The 20407-nt window shown below is 37.8% G+C and overlaps 1 protein-coding gene across 1 annotated transcript; it reads left to right on the forward strand.

Annotated features, from left to right (window-relative positions):
• Positions 1-2965: 2965 nt before the first annotated feature.
• On the forward strand, positions 2966-20407 carry LOC131904860 (putative selection and upkeep of intraepithelial T-cells protein 1 homolog). The gene is made up of 8 exons (XM_059255860.1): positions 2966-3005; positions 5778-6125; positions 6753-7034; positions 10239-10322; positions 12556-12585; positions 15526-15633; positions 19228-19350; positions 20367-20407. Exons 1-8 carry the CDS (start codon positions 2966-2968, stop codon positions 20405-20407), a joined length of 1056 nt encoding a protein of 351 aa, XP_059111843.1.

Raw genomic sequence — 20407 nt, forward strand, 5'->3', positions numbered from 1 at the left:
CTCTGCAATGGTGGTCCTCTGTGTCTCTGCAGTCTTCCTCTGTGGCTTCCTACTTTGCAACCCTGAGATGGTTACTCAAATAGAAGGCTGTTGTGTGCTACTGCCACCTGGTGGTTTTAGGTTGTTCCAGCTATCAGATTCTGAAATTCTTTTTTTTTAATATTTTTATTTTATAGTTAACTTAATTTCACATATCAGCTACAGAATCCCCCATCCTCCCTCCTCCCAACCCCCAACCCTTCCCCCAATCCACCCCCCCCATTCCCTTTTCCTCCAAGGCAAGGTCTCCCATGGGGAGTCAGCCCAGCCTGGTAGACTCAGCCAAGGCAGGTCCAGTCCCTTCCTCCCTGCACCAAGGCTGAGCAAAGTGTCCCTGCATAGGCCCCAGGCTCCAAAAAGCCAGCCCATGCACCAAGGACAGGTCCTGGCTCCACTGCCTGGGGGCCTCCCAAACAATTCAAGCTAATCAACTGTCTCACTTATCCAGAGGGCCTGATCCATTTGGAGGCTCCTCAGCTATTGGTTCATAGTTCATGTGTTTCCACTAGTTTGGCTATTTGTCCCTGTGCTTTTTCCAATCATGGTCTTAATATTTCTCGCTCATACAATCCCTCCTCTCTCTGGCCAATTGGACTCCCAGAGCTGCACATGGGGCTCAGCCGTGGATCTCTACATCCGCTTCCATCAGACACTGGATGTGAGTTCTGTCATGACAGCCAGGGTGTCTGGCCATCTGATCACCAGAGCACGTCAGCTCAGGCACTCTCTTGACCATTGCCAGTAGTCTACAGTAGAGGTATTTTTGTGGATTTCTGGGGACCTCTCTAGCACTTTGCTTCTTCCTATTCCTCTGTGGTCTTCGTTCATCATACTATCTCCCTCCCCATTCTTCCACTCTGTTCTTGATCCAGCTGGCACCTCCCATTCCCCTAAGCTCTCTTTCCCTTGACCCTTGCCCTCTATTACCTCCCACCCCCAGTTTGCTCATGTAGATCTCATCCATTTTTCTGTCATTGGGCAATCCCTGTACAAAAAAACAACCTCTAGAGGCATCACAATCCCTGACTTCAAGCTCTACTATAGAGCTAGAGTAATAAAAACAGCTTAGTACTGGTATAAAAACTGACATGTGGACCAATGGAACCAAACTGAAGACCCCGACATTAATCCGCACACCTATGAACATAAGATTTTCAACAAAGAAGCCAAAACTATACAATGGAAAAAAGAATGCATCTTCAACAAATGGTGCTGGCATAACTGGATGTCAACATGTAAAAGCTGCAAATAGATCCATATCTGTTACCGTACACAAAACTTAAGTCCAAGTGGATCAAAGACCTCAACATAAATCCAGTTACTCTGAACCTGATAGAAAAGAAATTAGGAAATAGTCTTGAACACATTGGCACCAGAGATCACTTCCTAAATATAACACCAGTAGCACAGACACTGAGAAAAACAATTAATAAATGAGACCTCTTGAAACTGAGAAGCTTTTGTAGGGCAAAGGACATGGTCAACAAGACAAAATGACAGCCTACAGAATGGGAAAAGATCTTCACCAACCCCACATCTAACAGAGGGCTGATATCCAGAATACATAAAGAACTCAAGAAATTAGACATAAACATACCCAACAGTCCAATTTAAAAAATGGACTATAGAGCTAAACAGAGAATTTTAAACAGAACCTCAAATGGCTGAAAGACATTTAAGGAATTGCTCAACATCCTTAGTCATCAGGGAAATGCAAATAAAAATGACTCTGAGATACCATCTTACACCCATCAGAATGGCTAAGATCAAAAACACTGAAGACAGCTTATGCTGGAGAGGATGTGGAGCAAGGGGAGCTCTCCTCCACTATTGGTGGGAATGCAAACTTGTACAGCCACTTTGGAAATCAATATGGTGCTTTCTTAGAAAATTGGGAATCAACCTCCCTCAAGACCCAGCTATACCACTCTTGGGCATATACCCAAGGAATGCTCAATCATACCACAAGGACACATGCTCAGCTATGTTCATAGCAGCATTATTTGTAATAGCCAGAACCTAGAAACAACCTAGATGCCCTTCAACTGAAGAATGAATAAATAAAATGTGGTACATATACACAATGGAGTGCTACTCAGCAGAGAAAAGCAATGACATCATGAGGTTTGGAGGCAAATGGATGGAACTAGAAAAAATCATCCTGAGTGAGGTAACCCAGACTCAGAAAGACAAACATGGTATGTACTCACTCATAAGTGGATACTAGATGTAAAGCAAAGGACAACCAGACTGCAACTCACAATTCCAGGAAGGCTTCCTAGTAAAGAGGACCCTAAGAAAGATCCTGAAATTCTTAAACTCAGAAATCCTCATGGATGCACCTGGTGTCATAAAGACTTTTACCACTCTTGAAATGTCATATGATCCACCTACTCTTCTTTTTTTCTCTCCCCTTAAGAACCCCATCAACCATCGTTTGTACTCTATAGCTTTGCTTTTCTAGAAGACCATACACTTGAAACCATACAAGCTTTAATAATAGACAGTAGTCCATTGTATAAACGTGCCACATTTGGTTTGTTCAGTTATCTGTTGAAAAATATTCAATTTCATCCAAATTTGAACAAGTATGAGTAGTGATGCTATAAACATTTGGGTGCAGGCTTTTGCATGGACCTATTTTTCAAATCCTTTATGTCATATCTAGGCATATGAAATATGTAGGCTCAATACTATGGTAAGTCTATGGTTAATTTGGTTAAAAAAGAGAGAAAGAGAGAGAGAGAAAGAGAGAGGGAGGGGGAAGGGGAAGAAAGGAAGGAATGAAGATGTGTCTCTGCCCTTCCTCAACTGCCTAAGACACCTTCTGATTGGTTTAATAAAAAGCTGAACAGACAATAGCCAGGCAGGAGAGAACAGGTGGGACTTCCAGGCAGAGATAGGAACTCTGGGAAAAAAATCTGAGATGTGGGAGATTCGCCAGCTAGACAGGGAGGAAGTCAGAGGTAAGGTACTGAGGAGGGGTAACAAGCCATGTGGCAGAACATAGATTAATATAAATAGGTTAATTTAAGTTTTAAGAGCTATTTGGGAACAAGCCTAAGCTAAGGCCAAGCTTTCATGATTAATTAAAAGTCCCCATACCATTATTCAACAGCTAGTGATATAAAGAAAGAGCCTCTATACAGGTGTGTTAACAGCCATTGGAGCATGGGTAGACTTTGAGGGGCTGCATACATGAGGGAATCTTACTCTCCCTCCTGTACCAGCCATCAGATGCCAATAGCTTCTCAGCTAGGTGTGAGACTTCATCAGCCCCTCCTCCATTCATCTTGGGATTTGGGTGAGCTTAAACTTGTGCATGCAGTCACAGATGCTGTGAATGTATGTGTGTGAAAGTTTAAGCCAGACAGAATTGTCTTTTCTCCACAGACCCCAGAAGTCATCCTTGTCACAAGCAAAATTTCCCTATGTATTTGCATCTCTAAACTGTCCCATTGAGATCTCTTCTTATGGACTAATTTGAGATTGTAAGAACATTCACTGAATATATACAATGAATTTTAAGATATTGTAGAGATATTCTAAACTCAGCAGGGTAGGGGACTAAAGAAGTTTCTCTAAGAAGTTCATTGATATGCCTTGTGTGTGTGTGTGTGTGTGTGTGTGTGTGTGTGTGTGTGTGTGTGTGTTTTCAATTTTAGGGCAGAGGATCACTTCACATTCATGCATTGATTTGTGTTTTTGCCATATGGTTTAAAATTTCCAGTGCACCTTTGAGAAGGTTTCTTTCTTTCCTTTAAGATTTTTATAAACTCAAACATGTGTTAATCCAAGTACTGATCAACTGTAGGAAAATCTGGAATTGCATTTGAAAGTTTTGACTCTAGACTCCATATGATCATCTGCAGTGGTCTAGTTATATTCAAAGGAAAAACAAAACAAATAACTTGTCCTAGCATGAGGACATTTGGAAGAGTAGGTTTTAGCACTTTATTCTGTCTTTCTGGTAAAACTAAAAAGAAATAAAATAGAGTTCCATAATAAAAAATATAGAATAAAGGAAACAAAAATTTTTACTTAAATTTTCACATATACATACTATATTTACATCATTTCCACCACTCCCTCTCCCTGTCCAGCTCCTCCTATACACACAATCCTTCTCAAACCCACAGCCTATTCTATATTACACACACACACACACACACACACACACACACACACACACACACACACACACCCTACTGAAGCCATTTAGTGTTGCTCATATGTATGAGTATTTAAGACTGACCACTCGTGAATGAATAACTTATGAAGGGGCTCATTCATGGAGAAGACTGATTCTCCTCTTTCTTGGCCACCATTAATTGCTGTACATCTTCATCTAAGGGTGATTGAAACCTAGTGAGATTTCCCCCTCCCACATCAGCATGTCAACCTGTGTTGACAGGGCCTGTTAAAATGACCACATTGTTGAAGCTTCATGGGTGCAGCTGCCTTCTCATATGGAAAATACTATCTCACACAGGTGAAATCCTGGTTCTCTGGTTCCTACAGTTATACCACCCATTTTCTGGGATGTTCCTTAAGCTGTGGATGCTATTTTGTAGTGTATTAGTTGGGGCTGTGCACACCACAGTTAACTGTTCTCTGCATTTTGACAAATTGAGAATTTCTGTAGTCATTTCCACATGTTTCAAAAAAAAGTTTTTTTTCATAAAATATATTTTGATCATATTATTTTCCCTCTCCCTACTCCTCCCAAATCCCAATACATCCTTTACCTACCTACATCATTCTCTTGTTCCCCCGCCCCTTCTTCTCTCTCTCTAAAAAGTCAAGCCGAGATGGCTCAGTCAGTAAAATTCTTGCCACAAAAAGAAGTTTTTGGTAATAGGGGAAAGCTACATTTATATGTAGATATGAAAATATATCTTAGAATGCAGTTAGAAATTACATTAGTTTAGGAGAATGGCAGTAACAGGTTCTTGAAGACAAATTTAAACATGCAAGGAATAAGAGTGTTTCAAAATCAAAGAAAGTTAAGAGTAATCCAAGAAGATCTGTGAAGCTTAAGCATAAAAGCAAACATATACAACAGCTCATTACAATTAACTAGATCAAGCCCTCTGCATAAGTGAGACAGTAGATTAGCTTGAACTGTTTGGGAGGCCCCCAGGCAATGGTACCGGGACCTGTCCTTATTGCATGAGCTGGGTTTTTGGAGCCTGGGGCCTATGCTGGGACACTTTGCTCAGCCTGGGTGAAGGGAGGAGGGGACTGGACCTGCCTCAACTGAATCTACCAGGCTGAGCTGAATCCCCAGGGGAGTCCTTGCCCTGGAGGAAATGGGAATAGGGAGTGTGTTGGGGGGGACAGGAGGAGGAAGGACAGGCGAATCCATGGCTGATATGTAAAATTAAATTAAATTGTAAAATTAAAAATAATAATAATAATAAAATAATTGATAAAAAATAATAAATAGAATCGTTCAGAGAAAGAATGAAATAGAATGAAAGAAGAGACTACTACTGGGCTGATAGCAAGTATCTTAGGAAGCCATTTAGCAACAATGGAAATTATACACATTTCATAAGGGGAATAGTTTGGTGAGCCACCATTGAACTCATGTAAAATTAAGATTCTTTTTTACAGTATGTTGGGAAAAAAAATGACCCACAATAAAACTGTGTTTGTGTGTTTTGAGGAAGGGGTGACTTAGTGGGTTTCCTTGATTAAGGCATTCACATTTTGGTTCTTGTTTCTCTTCCCAGAACGATTTACAGTGACTGGATTAGAGAAGCCAGTCTTGGCTCCATTTGGTGCAGTACTTGAGCTCAGTTGTCAGCTGTCCCCACCACAAAATGCCCAGCACATGGAGATCCGCTGGTTCAGGACCCACTATACACAACCTATTAACCTATACGAGGATGGCAAAGACCTGTTTGGAAAAATTATCCCCAAGTATGTGGAGAGAACAGAGCTCCTGAAAGATGCCATTGGAGAAGGGAAAGTGACCCTCAGGATCTTTAATGTCAATCCTGATGATGACGGGCACTACCACTGCATCTTCAAAGATGGCAAGTTCTATGAAGAGCACATCACAGAAGTCAAGGTCATCGGTAAGCATGGATTCCTCTGAAACTAATTCAGTGATTCACATATAAGAAAAATGTCCACTTATAAATTCTACAAGGAATTGAATCTTGAATGGTTTTGTTGCTTTTTATAATCTGAAATTTAACTCAGTTGTTTTGATTTATTAAATAGTAAATTTTTTTTTTTTTTTTGGTTTTTCGAGACAGGGTTTCTCCGTGTAGCTTTGCGCCTCTCCTGGAACTCACTTGGTATCCCAGGCTGGCCTCGAACTCACAGAAATCCGCCTGGCTCTGCCTCCCTAGTGCTGGGATTAAAGGCGTGTGCCACCACCGCCTGGCCAAATAGTAAATATTTTACTGAAAGAAAAACTAAATGAAACAAAGAAGCCTTTCATCACCAGACTTATTTAGAACAGTAAGTCTGCCTATTAGTATAATAGTTGCTAATTAGTATTATGTCCTCTCCAACTTTCCATCTGGTGCCATCTCTTTTAATTGATTTATTATGTCAATTCGATCCCCCTTAGAGTTTTGACTATCCTTATATGTACAGACAGTGGAGTTAACACAGAGGAGGAGTGGTTTTCTTTTTGTGTTCTTTTCTTCTTTCCATCTACTATACACTACTAATTCCCCCTTGTTTATAACCAGCTGGGAGCTCCCGGGTTCAGATTCTTGTTCATCCTCCTACTACCAAAGGTGTCATAGTGGAATGTCACTCCAGAGGTTGGTTCCCACAACCTCACTTGGAATGGAGAGACAGCAGAGGAGAGGTCATTCCAGCTTCATCAAAATCCTACTCACGGGATGAAGACAAATTGTTTGATATGAAGATGACACTTCTCCTTAGAGACAGCTCCCTCAGGAATGTCACTTGTTGCATTTGGAACCGTCTAACAGGCCAAGAAGAAAGCACAAGCATTGTTCTACCAGGTGAAATTCGTGTATTCACTCTTGAAATAAGTTTTATATAATTTATACTTGACACAAAACTCAGGTGCCTTTTTCACTTGGTTTCGGACCATTACTTTCCCTTCATTTTATTCATCATCTCATCTGTTTTCTGATTGATTCCCTTTGCTAGATTCATTTCTTTCATCATTTTCCTAATACTGGAAATTTTTGTACATGAATTCCTGTTTTGTTTTGTTTTTCCTAGAGTAAAGTGTTGTTTGATGTTTAGCTAAATTGCTACTCATTTCTTAAGATGTTTTATCAACATTATTCATTGTAAAGAATATAAAAAGCTGAGAAATCCTTAAGAAAATACTCAACATCCTTAGCCACCAGGTAGATGTAGACTATAACTTTGAGATCTCATCCCAGTCAGAATGCTGAGGTTAAAAAAAAGAATGACAAATGCTAGCATGGATATGGGAAAAGGGGTTGCTTAATTACTGGTGGTAGGAATGCACCTGATAAAGTGACCATGGAAATCAGTGGAGAGATTCCTCAAAACTTAAAACTAGATCTACCCTATGATCCACTCATGGGCATATACCCTAAATACTGTACATCTTATTATAGAGATACTTCACTGCCCATATTCATTGCTGTTATCTACAATAATAGCTAGGAATGGAAACAACCAAGATTTCTATCAAGTGATGAATGGATATTGAAAATATAGTGCATTTACACAATGAAACATTCAGCTATTAATAAAAATGAAACAAAGCTGCTTTTGTTACTAAGATTCTATAGTAAAATTTGAGGTCAGATACTGTAATACATTGAGCATATACAACCAACCACAAATCCTGATGTGAAGAAAAAGCCACACTTAATGGTGCTGGTGGGAATGTAAACTATTCTAACCACTATGGAAATAGTGGTTGAGGTTTTAAAAAACCTGCAATAGGTTGCTATAGAGATGGATCAGTGGTTAAAAGCACTTGTTGCTCCAGCAGAGGACCCATGTTCACTTCTCAACATCCACATTGTGCCTCACAACTATCTTTAACTCATTTTCCAGGGATTCTGGTGTTCTCTTCTTACCTTCAGGAGCACCAGGCATGCACATTGTTCATACACATACATGCAAGCAAAGCACTCATAAAATGAAATAAATAAATCTTTTTAAAAGTCATTTAAAAACTCTGCAAATAGAACTATCATATATGAGTTATAATCCAGATGTACCATTTATACATATACCACAAAGGACTCTAGAAGTACTCACACATCTATGTTTATTCTATCACTTATCATAATAGCCAAGCTGTAAACACATAAATCTGTAAGCAAATGTGGCATGTAATTTTATTCAGCCATAAAGAAGAATGAAGTTGCATCATTTGCTGGAAAATGTGTGCAGTTAGTGATAACATAAAGTGGAATAAGGCCAATTCAGAAGGACAAATATCATGTTTGCTGTCATTTGTGGACACACACACATATATACACACACACACAAAAAAAAACAGAAAGGAGAATAGGGAAAGGACTAAGACTATTGAGAGGAATGGTGAGAGAAGAGGAAGAGAAGGGAAATATAAAGCATGTGATTATGAAATTGTCAAATTATGAAACCTGAATCTATGAATGCCGAGAACATATACCAATTTAAAAAAGAAATTAACTACATAAATATATTGTGCACATACATCTGTTACTGATGGAAGTATTATGGCAACTCCACATAGTTAAAAGGGAGGTTTATTTGGGGGTTTTACTTCCAACTAGTAAAGGAATAGGTTACAGAGTCTGGGAGAGGTGAAGTACAGTCCAGTAGTGTTCTCTGGGAGAACTCTGCTTAGTCTACCACAGAAACCAATATAGCTAGCACATCCAGATCTTGGGTCTTAAGGGCTCCAGTCTCGGCCCGCCTCAGGGGCAGGCCATAGGTAGTTATGACAGTTACCAGAAACCTCACCGGGGGTAGTACTTCCAGGTCAAAGCTGGAACAGCTACTCACTACAATCTGTAACAGTTATATCTTCTTGATTCACAGTTCCCTTTATCAATATATAATATAATATATTTTAATAGCGATAAAGAGGTGTTCTTAATGCTCATAAGTTTTGCTTGAATCTCCCTGGTCAAATATAAGCATCCCTGCTGTCTTAGCTTTCTATGACTGTGATAAACACCATGGGCAAAAGCAACTTGGGATGAAAGTTTGATTTGGCTTACACTTCCAGTTCACAGTCCATCGATAAGGGAAGTCAGGACAAGTAGAAATAGAGGCAGGAACCATATAGGAAACCTGATCACTGGATTGATCTTCATGGCTTGATCGGTTTGCTTTCTTTTTTTCTTTCTTCCTTCCTTTCTTCCTTCCTTTTCTTCCTTTCTTTCTTTCTTTCTTTCTTTCTTTCTTTCTTTCTTTCTTTCTTTCTTTCTTTCTTCATTTCTTTTTTGAGACAGGGTTTCTCTGTGTAGCCCTATCTGTCCTGGAACTCACTCCGTAGACCAGACTGTCCTCTACTCACAGAGATCCACCTGCCTCTGCCTCTGCTTCCTGAGTGCTGGGCAGATATTTTTTTCTTTTTTCAAACCAGGACTAGCTGCCCAGAGTTGGCACTGCCTAAAAGTGGGAGGGGTCCTCCCACATCAACCATTTTCTCTCTCCAGCATCAATCATTAATCAAGAAAAGGTCCCAGAGATAGGCCCATGGGCCGATCTGATGAAGGCAATTCCTCAAACAATATTCTTCCTTCCAAGATCAGTGTAGTTTGTGTCAAATTGACACAAAACTAACAAGCACACTTGCCTTTTTATTGCTTCTACTCTCTGGGTCCATAGTTTTACCATCATTCAGTAAGAATATTGCCATTGCGTGTGACCTAAGAGTTTAGACAGAACTGAAGCACTGATTTGGAACTGGCAGAAACCTATGTTTCTTGACAGGGAAGAGGACAAATTGGCTTTTCATCTTCTGTTACAGTCAGGGAGTTCATGAGACAGAAATGGTGGAAAGAAATGGAAAGAGTGGCCTTTATTGTTTGCACCAACCACATACTAATTTACACCTACGCTACTTTTCACACAGTTCATATCTGCCTCTCTAAAACTGGCCTAAAGTTACCATCAAGGGTGGTAGGAATGGAGAAGAATTGGATATGCCACGCCACTCCTAATTGGGTTGGTCCAAACACTTCTAGGTGGTAAAAATTTGTGGCTTTCTATTTCAGTCGAAATGTTTTCTTGGAATTTTATTTGGAAGATGATTGTGGGTGTGATTCTGACTATGATGACACTCTTCATAATAATACCCAGTATTAAACTACATATTCTAGAAGGTAAGTACATTTTCAGGATGGAAGAAGCAAAGTGGGAGAGGGAGAGGGACCTAATACTGCCTTACACTTCATTTGGAAGCCTGTCTGCAAGGATATTATTATGGGTCATACATTAGACATGTAACTTTATCCACAAAAGTCTCTCTCTTGCTGATGGAGCTGCTGGAATTGTTCTTTGTAAAAGCCTTGCTTCGTTTGCATTAGTCAAAAATGAAAGTTCATTTTCCTGTGGTAATAGATTAAAAAAAAATTGGAAAGCTTCTTAACATCTAACATATGTACACCCCTCTCTCAGCTTCAAGGATCCAATCGGCTCAATGTGGCCAGAAAGTAAAGTTCTAAACTGCACATTGCAGTAATGGCTGCATAGTATCCATTCAGTGTAACACCAGGAAAACTGAGCCTACTGGGAGAGGTATACTAGTTGGACTATCAGAAGGTTTAATTTCCTAGGAGGAAAAAGGCATTCCTTTTTTTTTTTTTTTTTTTTTTGGTTTTTCGAGACAGGATTTCTCTGTGTAGCTTTGCACCTTTTCTGGAACTCACTTGGTAGCCCAAGCTAGCCTCGAACTCACAGAGATCCGCCTGGCTCTGCCTCCCGAGTGCTGGGATTAAAGGCGTGTGCCACCACCACCCGGCAAAGGCATTCCTTTTTAACAGTGCTATATTGGGAGGAAGTGAACTTGAAGGGTCACAAGAAAAATTAAAAGACAAATATACATCAGTTCAGGTTTTAAGGGTGCGCTAATTTTAATAACCTTGAACTAACAAATTCCATCATATGAAACTCTATCTTTCCAGTGCGTATTCAAGGCCATTGAAAATTCTTCCATGTGCAGCTTAGTTGTTAGGTAAGGATTTGGGATTTGGGTATCAGAACTTATGTGTTTCTCTCTTATTCTTGACTTCCCCTTTCACTCCCAGCTGAACTCCTTGCCTGAGTTCTATTATCTGAATTAAAACAGGTGCCGTTCTCAAAAACTGCATCTAAACCACACAGCAGAAAGCCACAGACTCACTACATTTATTCTTGTTTATTGCTGTTTTGCAAAAGTAAACTCATACTTACCTTGTTCACTTCTTGTTACAACCTAGTTTGTTTTGTTTGTTTGTTTTATAAGAAGTGGGTCTTTGTTGCTGTTTCTTTTTATCGCTGAATCATTGAATGCATTTCCTTCTTCAGAATCTCAGATCCCTCCTGAGAGACTTGTAGTTAGAGACTTTTCTAAGTAGAACTTTGTCACCCAAATCCCCTCCAATTATTAAGTCTTTATCTCTGGTGAACCTTGAGCTGGTAACATTTTACTCATCTTGTCTTCAAAGTACTTCTAGATCATTCTAAAAGAAGCAGAGTTGATCTTATAGTAGGAATTATCATATCATCTTAAGATGCTAGCACTTACTGAGGCTTTGCTACTGGCAAACCTTATTCGAAAAGTCTTATACTTAGTAAGGCTCATAACCTGTGTTGTATATATTTAATTAAATAATATAACTAAGCCGGGCAGTGGTGGCGCACGCCTTTAATCCCAGCACTCAGGAGGCAGAGCCAGACGGATCTCTGTGAGTTCGAGGCCAGCCTGGGCTACCAAGTGAGTTCCAGGAAAGGCGCTAAGCTACACAGAGAAACCCTGTCTCGAAAAACCAAATATATATATATATATATATATATATATATATAACTAAATACTTATCTGTTAAAATTATGTAAAAATTTTATATTTGCTCATATTAAATATTAAAATAGCAAGATTAAATATTGAACCTAAATCACATAGACACTAGTGGTAGGACAAAAGACAATACAAGTCACACAAATACTCATATCTTACACTATACCTATTAAGTTTGACTGTGCCTATGATTCCCTGGAAGAGGAATGAATAATACTTAAGGAAGAAAGTACATTATGGAGCACTTTCATGGAGAGAAGACACAGCCAAATTCTTCCACTATGTTATGCACTAAAAAGTATTTTAAAGGTTCTTTCATCAATAAAAATTCTTCTTTATTTAAATTTGCCTTTGATAAGATACTAGATTATATATTGTAATTTTTGGACATTTTCACTCTCTGATTAACTCTTTTAATATCCCTCACAATCCCACAGAATATCTTCTTCACAGGAAATACCCCAGCTACTTTTATGTTACTTGTTTGTTTTGTTTTTTGGGGGTTTTGTAATCCATTAACTTTAACTGTATGAGAGGTTATTTACTGAAGCATGGGAAACTTAACAGTTGCTACATCACTGAAGAAAATAATTTACCCTTCTCTGGCAACTACCAACTGACAGTAGCTCCTGGGGGGAGGGGGGAGGTCTCATAAATCCCTCATACATCAGTGATAGAATAAATACAAGTCCCACCTTGCACAGGAAAACACAGCTGCAATGAGTTCATGAAGATAACAGCCATACTATGTCTAAAACTCATAATCTGGTCTTTATATTTTTTCCATCACCACAAACCTGCTTCTGCCATGCTTCTTGAAACCTGGATGGGATTGTATGTATGTATTCTATTTAGGGCTGAGCATCCAACAGTCCCTTATTATCCACACTTTGACAAGTTATGAGTCTCTACATTAACCATCACCCACTGCAAACAGAATTCTCTTTCTCTAACCAAGGATGAGATCAACACTACCCTATGAGTTTAAATACAAATATTTGGAAGTTACTTTGACAACATCCACATTTACAAAAACTACAATAGTATGTTCCCAACTTGGGTCTGTGAATTCCCAAATCTTGGGCTTTTGGTCAGGTTTACATTACCAAGCCTGAGTTCCTTCCTGTGGAACAGGCCAAAATCCAATCAGAAAGTAGTTGGTTGCCACCATAACAGTCATGCCACTATTTCACTGGTGGCCACAACCTACCTGGAAGGTTGGTATTGTAGCCCATAGGATTCTCAGGTAAGTAAGACCACCAATGGCTTTTCCCTCCCAGCAGCCTGAAAAGCAATTTCCAACACTAGGAAAGCTATCCAATGTTTAAGAAGCTTCCAGATCAATTTCAGCTTGCTTTCTCAGCGTCTTGCAATGAAAATGTGTGTCATCTTCAGTAATGGTGTCTTATTGTTATTGGTGAAGAACCAAGAGCAATGGCTATAAACGTGTATAATTTTGAGGAGTTCTGGGACCTCCCTAACCAGCAACACTTAGGGAGATATCCCATATGGGCATAAGGATTTTAATTTAATAACCTATGGACTATAGGAACAGCATTATTCATCCATGAAGAATACCTTCATTCAAACTATATAAATATATTTACCAGTCATTTATATACTTCTTTTGAGAACTGTCTATTCAATCCCACAATTTGCTTTTTAAAAATTTAAGACATTTTATTTATATTATATGCATGAGTATTTTGCCTGCATGGATGTATGTGCACCATGTACATACTTGGTGGCCATGGAGGTCAGGAGAGGATATCAGATCCCCTTTGGAACTAGAGTGACAGATAGTTGTGGTTGACTACATAGGTGCTAGGAACCAACCCTGGCTCCTCTGCAGGAGTCACAAATGTTCTTAACAACTGAGTCATTTCTCCGTAACCCATTTTTATTAGATTGTTAGTTTTCTTGGCATTTGTGGGTTTTTTATTTATGTATTCCAAATACTAGTTTTCTGTCAGGTTTATAGATGGTGAAGACTTTCTCCCATTCTCTAGGCTGCCTCTTCATATGATTGAAAGGTTTCTTTGCTATACAGAAGCTTTTTAATTTCCTACGTCCATTTGTTGATTGATTATATCCTGAGTGGCTAATGTAATTAAGAGACAGAGTTAAAATATGCTGTCAGACCACATAAAACAACCTTATCTTTCAAGAAGATGAGACACCGAGACAATGCAAACCACACCATATTGTGTTTTTAGGAGAAGAAAAAACAAACAAAAGTAATAAAGTACTAAAAATGGGAAAGAGAAAAAATTAATATTGACAAGAGCAGAGCAGAAAATGGCTGAGATGTCCTGCTCAAAGGACCTGATGTATTAAACAAAAACAAGCAGAACCTGAAAAGTGATTGAGCTGATGCTGGCTTTCATCCAGACTTGCTCATGGTCTTTCCCCACTGCTGGGAATCCCTCTGCTATAGGCAGTCCTATTCTCATTGCTGCCTCCTTATTTGGTTGATTGGATTACTGACACTTTCCTAGGACTATGTTCAGAATGCTTCACAGGTAGAATTTCAGATCTGGTCACACCTGTGCAAATTTCTTCTGAATTCAATTGTGAACATTAGCCTCATCTTTATGCTATGGTTCTTGCCAATGTCCTTAACTTTGCATGGAATCTGTGTAAAGATTTCCTCTCACCAGGTTTTCAGCTTAATGAATACTATTCAGGCCTGATTCATGGTTTGTTTGTTTGTTTGTTTGTTTTTTATAATTTCATGGTGTTCTGTTTATGGGTTTCAGTGTATAGTTCTTTATCAATTAGACTGGTTCACCTAGGGTCATGAGCTACTGAGCTACCATGAAAAACAAAAGTCTTTTTGAAGTGGCTTCTTACTTCTGCTTTATTGATTGCCAGTGGCAAGCATCCTGTGCCAAGTGGAGAACATTTTCTCACTTCTCTGTTGCTGTTGTCTCCATGGGTGTGGCCTTATTGTCCAAATGTATCCAGCACCCTTCAGATCGCAGTTTTTCTGTTTTCCCCAGATTATCTCCTGGAAAGCCTGGCTGACTGTGCCTGAATGATATCAGTCATCTAAAGTCCTCCTGATGAAATTCTTATATCCAAAGAGCATAGAGTCTCAAGCAGTTCAGAGGTCATCAGAATTAATCTGCTCCCAGCATCTTTCAGGCACAGATAAAATGACAATGACAATCATGTGCATTATATCCTGCTCTCTAATTACCCCACTGATTGATGGGTGAGAGAAAGACCAACATCTGTCTTTTCTAAATATATTTGTCCTCAACCTGAGACCATTCCCATCCTAAAATCAGCTGTTTTTTTTTCCGCTTTGTTTTTGTTTTTGTTTCTTTTGTTTGTTTGTTTGTTTTTGTTCTTGTGTCCAACAGTTCTCTGATCTTTTACTTTTTGGCCTTAGCACTGTTTGAAATGCAGAGAGATGACATTAAAATGTAGACCTTACCCTTTTCTGTTAATTCAATGTTTCTACCAGCAAATAACCAGTGATTTTAACACCTTTTCTTTAGGTTGCCCCTGCATATGCAGATCTCCTTTGCTTGTGGCCATGGTAATAACCATTATTTCTGTTGTTACACTCATATTACTCATCTTCTGTTTGTACAGAAAAAATAGAGGTATGTGATGTAAAGAAGATGCTATATTTCTATAAAATTTTTATAAATCTCTCTTTTTCCAAATACTCAGTCACAGCTTAGCCAATGGAGAGTGTTAACAGTTTGCATTTCAGGAACAATAAGCTTTGGAACATATGGTATTTGGATTCCAGCCTCTGGGGTTTTATGGGTTTAAAGATATAAATTGATGATATATCTGCTCCTAAACAGTTTTCTTCAGTTTGATAATGTTATTATTTACATCATCACTTAATCAGTTAATTCATTCATCCCATATCTTTAGGCTAGAGGAGATAATAATCAGATAGACCTTAAATATCTTAAGTGAGAGATTTCTTGCAATTGATGTCCAAAAGATGACCTGCTTCTCAAAATTATCCACACTACAGAATTTTTTCTCAATTTTATGATGGATATAAACATCCGCAATGCATTCTTCTTCTCTTTGAGAAGAAAATTGAAATGGTAATTATGAAAGTTCAGGATTAGCTGAATGTAACATATTTAAAAATGTGTCCTCTACTTTACCTTTAATCAACAAGATAATTAATTAAAATAAGTACAACTATGCATTAAAAGTCCCAATGCAGAAGTCTTAAATTAGAAGACTTTTTATATTGAGTAGTTGGATGGAAGACACAAATGGCCTTAAGTTGAAAGAAAGGATTTTGAAATTATCCTACACTATGGTCTGCTATGTCCACACATAGGCAAACATTTAAGACATCATGATAAACCAGTTAGTCATAAAAAGACAAACGCTCTCCCATTCCATTTATATCAGGCACTTCTAGTAGTGAACACCATGCAGGCCTAAAATAGAGTTGTGACTTCTGGAGTTGCAAGTCGGGAAATTGTTTGATGAATTAAAATTTCAGCTTGTGAGATAAAAAATCATTCTGGAAATCGATGGTACTAGTGGTTACACAAAAGGGTAAACACATTCACTATTCAAATGGGGAAATTAAAAATAACTATCATAATAAAAATTATGCATATCCATTTTACCATAATAGCAAAAAAAATTAATGCTAGTTAATATCATTTAAAAACATTAAAAGAAGTTATTGAGCCGGGCGGTGGTGGCGCATGCCTTTAATCCCAGCACTCGGGAGGCAGAGGCAGGCGGATCTCTGTGAGTTCGAGGCCAGCCTGGGCTACCAAGTGAGTTCCAGGAAAGGCGCAAAGCTACACAGAGAAACCCTGTCTTGAAAAACCAAAAAAAAAAAAAAAAAAAAAAAAGAAGTTATTGACTGCTAGAAAAGATTTTTAGAAAGATATTAACAAATAATTTAAATGTGAGATATTTCTTTCATTTTTTCACAAGAAAGCTAATATTAAACGTCTGTTATCTTTTCTACTATTTTTGTGAAAGAATTGTGTATTTATATTAATGGAACACGGCCCTGAGGGGTTGTAATGCGTGTTGCATACTAACATTATGCATAATGCTACTGTGACCATGAGAATACAAGTATTTCTTCAAGACTCTGATTTTAATTCTTCAAAAGTGTACACTAAAAAGAGGAACTTCAGCATCCTATAATACCTCTATTTGCACATGTTTAATGGTTTTTAACCTATTTATGTATCAGACGTCCAAATGAACAATAGCTCATTATAGGGTTTTTTCCTGATGATATTGGGCATTTTTGTGTGCATATTGTCCATTCATATATCTTTTTTGAAGAAATGTTTATTCAAGTCATTTGCTCATAATTAGTTAGTGTTGATTGGTTTGACTGTTGAGTTTCAGAAATTTTGTTTTATCAATAGCTATTAATCCTTGTTACCCATTCCATAGGTTGCCTTTATATTTTATCAGTTATGCCTTTGGATACACAATTTAAAAGAATACAGTCCAGTTTTTCTCCTGTTTCTTTTGTTGTCTGTGTCCTTGATGTTACATCCAAGAAATCAATACCAAAATAAATGCAAAACTTTCCCCCTATGTTTGCCTCCAAGTGTTATAATAATCAAACCATTTGGGCACTGTGTTATGTATGGACAAATAAGGGTATCCAATTTTCCTGCACTGTTTCTTGAAAATATTTTTCATCACTTGTTGAAAAATATTAGTACCCTTAACAAAACTTATTTTTGTTCTGTGATATATAGGTTCTCAGAGCCATTCATCTGGCCCCTATGTCTATCTTCATGTCAGTATCACATACTTTTGTGTGATGAAGAGAGACAAAAGGATAGCAGCTTCAATCCATAGTGATCATTTCAATGGGGAGGTGGTAAGAGTTTTTTTAACAGAAGGTCATGAGTCTGTCTGTTTGCACCTCTGTGATAAGAAGTGATCAGAGCACACATTCTTATATTTGTAGGGCAGAATCAAATCATATGTCAACATACATTTTATAAATAATTTTCCATTCTATGGAAGCTGTTGAATTTTCATAACAATTAGTCTTGAAGAGAAAAAACCTATTTTATTCAAATTAAATATACATAACATAAAATTAATAATTTTAGCATTATCTTTCCATGACATTTAGTATGTTTTCATTTCTGCACAAACATCATCATCATCTATTTCCAAAGTACTTTGGTCTTCCCAAACCTTTAGTAACTCCCTGACAGTGACTATGCCTACCTCCAGTCCCTGGAAACTACCATCCTATTTTCTGCCTGTATACTCTTAATTAGACTAAGTGCTTTATATAGGTGGACTCTTTTAATAGTTGTATTTTTGGAACTGATTTTTTTAATTCAGTATAATGATTTCAAAAGTTTATTCATGAGAATTTCTTTCCTACACAAGTTTGAAAAAAAAAACATTGTATTGATATTAGACATTTTGCTTATCCATGCATCCAGTGACGGGCACTTGTGATATCTATATTTTTTAGGTGCTACATATAATGCTACTATGAACATAGACATACAAATATCTCTTCTAGATCCCACTTTCAACTCTTTGGTGGATTTATTAATTATTAATTATTAAAAATGTAAAATTTGAATCTTCTGAATACTTTTATTTTGAGTAACTATCATGCCATTAGATATCTTAATAACTACAGTTAATTTAGGGAAGTGGTTTCTAATCAACATAATTATGTAGTACTGAAACAAGTAACCCTATTATGTTGACAATGAAGATCTGAAAATGTTTTCTACTTCACCTAGGAAATACACTTTTAATGGCTGTTTATGCTATACATTAGCATACTACTTTTGAAACATGTAAGATATCAACTTCAGAGAGTCTATTTATTCTAAGAGCACTCTATTTCACCATACCCCTTAGAAAGAAACCCTGAATCCTTGAGGCCTCTCATCACTTCATAAAGGAGATAAAGGTGTAATATATATACATGAGTCCTTCAGACTCTGGCTATCCAGAGCATGTATCATGCTCCTTTGAATAAGACAATGTATATCTGTTTTCTCACAGCTTCTTCCAGGCTTATGCCAAACATACTCATTTTTAGATTCATCCATATGACCCAAACTATTTCTTCCCCAACCTCATATATCCAGAAATATGGAACAATTGGAAGCAGACAGGTGAATCTATCAGAAATCTTAATAAAGCCTTCCTTTCTATGCTTTGAATACCCTAATTCTTGTATCTCTGCCCAATCTTTGTTTCAGATGCACAATTTGACTTGGATGGCATGTGGCTGGATGACATGACTATGATCCTGAGCATGCTGATGGTGTTCGTGGTCATGCTCATTACTTTTATTTACTTCATACTGAGAGGTAAACCGTGTGGGGAAGGTGGAAACTCAAATGATGGATGTGCAGACATCCAGAAAGTTGACTTTCTGTTCCTTGTGTTTTAATACCTGTGTTAAGAAAGAAAACAGAGTTATCTAAAGACTTCTAACACATAACCTTCTTGGGATTCCTAGAACCTCTATTAGCACCTGTGTTAATACTTTCAGTGCCAATGACAGCCTCAGATCTGACTTCACTTTCTGACAACTGTCCTAGTAAACATGGAAAGCCCACTATGTTTCATCTAGAAATTCTCTAAAGCTTCTAAACACTGGCCTATTTGCCATATTTAAAAATCTCTCCACATTTGATTTCAAAGTTTGAGCTACTCTACCAGAAGCACATATGTATTCACAGGAGTTTCAACTAGAAATACTTCTGAATCTTTATTCACTGGAATATCACTGAAGCATCTGCTAACATTGTACCCAAGGTTAAAAGTTCTTGTTTTGTTGTACAAGTATAAATTCCATGTGAAAAAAAATGAAGAGACTATAGAGCAGTAACCCAGGAAAGAAAATTTAATGCTTGATTATTGTACTTGACCAATATTCTATAATCTGACAAACCTTAAGACCTATCTAAAACTGTGTTTATGATTAACCCAATATGTACCTTTTATTAACAGTACATTTTCTCCCTAATATACAAATTCCTGGTGAGTTATTATGGACAATAAATCTATTTTATTTTACTTTATGTGTATGGGCACTTTGCATATATGTATGTCTATACATCATGTATATATAGTGTCCACAGGGACTAGAAGAGGGCACTGTATTCCCTAAGATTATAGTTACAGCTGGCTGCATGCTGTCATGAAGGTGCTAGGAATCTAACTCAGATCCTCTAGAAAAGCAATCAGTGCTCCTAACCATTGAGCAATCTCTCCAGCCTGGTGATTTTTTTCCTTAAGCAAAACAGTGTATAACCTAGACTCAGAAAAGAACAGTGTACATTGTGCCTTCATCATTATACTTTCTCTTGGCTTTCCCTAGACCTTCTGTTGAAAATTGCCAAGTATCGAGTCATTCTGTAA

Source organism: Peromyscus eremicus, chromosome 2 (assembly GCF_949786415.1).
Source record: "Peromyscus eremicus chromosome 2, PerEre_H2_v1, whole genome shotgun sequence".
NCBI classification, from domain to species: Eukaryota; Metazoa; Chordata; class Mammalia; order Rodentia; family Cricetidae; genus Peromyscus; species Peromyscus eremicus.

Excerpts from the sequence above, each read along its gene's own strand:
- LOC131904860 (XM_059255860.1), top strand. The coding sequence starts at position 2,966 with ATGTGGGAGATTCGCCAGCTAGACAGGGAGGAAGTCAGAG. Across the intron at positions 7,035-10,238 it reads CACAAGCATTGTTCTACCAG|TCGAAATGTTTTCTTGGAAT; the intron begins GTGAAATTCGTG and ends TTTCTATTTCAG. Across the intron at positions 19,351-20,366 it reads TATTTACTTCATACTGAGAG|ACCTTCTGTTGAAAATTGCC; the intron begins GTAAACCGTGTG and ends GGCTTTCCCTAG.